At 39.0% G+C, this 2,508-nt stretch overlaps 1 protein-coding gene across 1 annotated transcript; it reads right to left on the bottom strand.

Annotated features, from left to right (window-relative positions):
- Positions 1-256: 256 nt before the first annotated feature.
- Positions 257-1,210, bottom strand: LOC128511276 (olfactory receptor class A-like protein 1). Its single transcript, XM_053484053.1, has one exon. It carries the CDS (start codon positions 1,202-1,204, stop codon positions 257-259), a length of 948 nt encoding a protein of 315 aa, XP_053340028.1. The 5' UTR covers positions 1,205-1,210.
- Between the last annotated feature and the right edge of the window lie 1,298 nt (positions 1,211-2,508).

Below are 2,508 nucleotides of genomic sequence, written 5' to 3'. Positions count from 1 at the left end.
CTACATACTTAATCTTCTTTAGTTAGATCAGATTATTAAAAGGGACAATGCAAAAATTGTGATTGCTTGATCTGCCTCAAAGATTGATTTTAGAAATCAGAGAGAAAGAGAGAGAGAAATTTTAGAGATTTTTTTACTCCCTGAGCTACTTTGATGCTCTACAGTACATAGCCTTATTAAAATAATAACAATTTACACTATATTAAGAATACAAAAAAATTGTCATCTAGTATTACAACTTGAATGTGTATAAAAATCATTTAGTGGTTGGTTTCTCTGTGGAGTCCTCAGCTGTCTGTTCTCCAACTGCACACACCATCCTCTCCTTTATCTTCTTATTGGTGCTTATTATGAGAAAAGGACTGAATGTGGCATAGCATGATGAAAAAAATGCTCTCATGTCCACCACCACAGATGGGACCCAGGCCACAGTCAGCATATAGATCCAGATCATGTTATCGATGCCAAAGAACATGGTGTACAGCACCACCAGAATGACAACGGTTTTAGCTGCCTGCATTTCCATGGAGGTTCCTTGCTGAGTGCGTCGGATGGACCTTACCTGCCTGCTGTGTTTCTGAAGGAGGATGAGGATGTAGCCGCTGGAGGCCAGCATAACAGCCACGAAAGCAAAGTCTCGTGTTGAGAAAACTGCACCATTCACCACGTATGTCAGGCTGTCACGGAAGTTAACGTGACAGAAGCCGAGGTTGAGAGTGAAAGCAGGTACTGTGCCATTTCGAGGTGCTATGGCGAAAAGTGGAGAGGTGATGCAGATAGTCATGTTAAGGAGCCACAGACCTATAAAGGTGGGCACTACCAGCTGTGAAAGACGAGATTTCAGTTTGGTCAGAAGTGGCCCAACTGATGGTGCAATGGTGAGTGCTTGGAAGACGCTCAGCATGCAGGTGAGGCAGATAGAAAGGGCGCGGCTGATGCGGTAGGCATATGTCACCACTTTGCAGCCAGGATCATCCAGCAGGTTGTGCAGGCCAAAGATGACCATTGTCTGTGGAACACCACGCGTCAGCATTTGCAGCAGGTTGCTGAAAGCGAGGTGAGCCAGGATTTTATCCACAGGCTGCAGGCATGCCTCTACTAAAGCGATTTGAGCGTATGCCATCAACACAGATGTGTTACCCAGAATGCCCAGACCTGTCTGCAGCAGGAACGAGACTCCTTTAATGGTGATGCAGAGATCCATGGTGCCTGGTTCCTGATTCACACTGAAATAAGAGACAGTCAAGGAAAAGCATGGAACAAATTATTGAGGAACTGAAAATGATTTTACCTAAACTATATGTAATGGAAAATTTTCCTGACATGAATTACAAGTCACCTGGAGCTTCTTCTTGCGACAACTCACACTTATTTGTAGTCCTCTTTGCCAGAGTTAAATAAAAAATGTGCATATTTATAATGTGTACATTTCCGCTGGGGCACTGACGCACCCCAGAAGAAAACACAAGAAGATTCCAGGTAACCATGGAAACCAGAGTCATCAAGAAAGGTTCATTTAAGTCATTTGCTAAACACATAATTAACCTGGTATTGGTAATAATCTAAAGTTATTTAATGATGAATGAGGACTTCAGGGTTTATGACATTTTAAACAGAGATATTTTTTTCAATTTTTACATTTAACTAGTCAAGTAGGCTGCAGTCAGTGTTGTCAAACCTGTGTTACCAAATCAACACAATAGATATGAAATATTAAAAACACACTTTTAGGATAAATAGTTTTATTACCAAATAATCAGTTATGTGGCAGGGCGATGAAGCAGAGTTACTGTTACTATCTTAACGTTTATTTATTCTTTATTTCTTTTCTATAATAACATGTCCCTTTGTGTTTCATTTTTTTTACACCATAGCAATGGGTTAAATATTATATATTTTTCTATGTTATTGTTTAAAAAAATTGGATGACATAAAAGATGAAGAATCCCACTCCCTTGACGTCTCTCTCTCTCTGTCTTTCTCTGTCTCTCTCTCTCTTTGAAAATTGATAATTAGGATGATCTCACACCCTACTTGCAATACCTGGAAAACTGTAAATAATTTTTTTTACTTAAAATTTTACATTTTTCTTTTGTATAACGACTTGTGACACCCTTACATGTAACATTTAATTTACATTTACATTTAGGCATTTGGCAGACGTTCTTATCCAGAGCGACTTACAAAAGTGCTTAAGTTTCCGCTATTGGATAGATCCTTAGACTGGGTTGCTAGGTTACTAACTGTCAATCTCTGTTGGAAAGGTTTTTGTAATTAGTACTGAAGAAACAGATATGTCTTAAGTTGTTGTTTAAAGATTGCCAGAGACTCAGTTGTACGTACATCTAGAAGAAGGTCATTACCTCATTCAAAATCTATTATATCTTAGTTATGATAAAGTAGTTATCACCAGCTGCCTTTTTCTCTCTTTTAAGATCTATCATAAAAAACACTGCTTGTCACATGCACATGCCTGTCCTGAAGACTGTTACAAAGCACTGACTTTGA

The sequence above is a fragment of the Clarias gariepinus genome, chromosome 23 (genome assembly GCF_024256425.1).
Source record: "Clarias gariepinus isolate MV-2021 ecotype Netherlands chromosome 23, CGAR_prim_01v2, whole genome shotgun sequence".
Lineage (NCBI taxonomy): Eukaryota > Metazoa > Chordata > Actinopteri > Siluriformes > Clariidae > Clarias > Clarias gariepinus.
Note: the sequence above shows the minus strand (reverse complement) of the source record. Positions and strands in the feature narration are given on the sequence as shown.

Excerpts from the sequence above, each read along its gene's own strand:
- LOC128511276 (XM_053484053.1), bottom strand. The coding sequence starts at position 1,204 with ATGGATCTCTGCATCACCATTAAAGGAGTCTCGTTCCTGCTGCAGACA.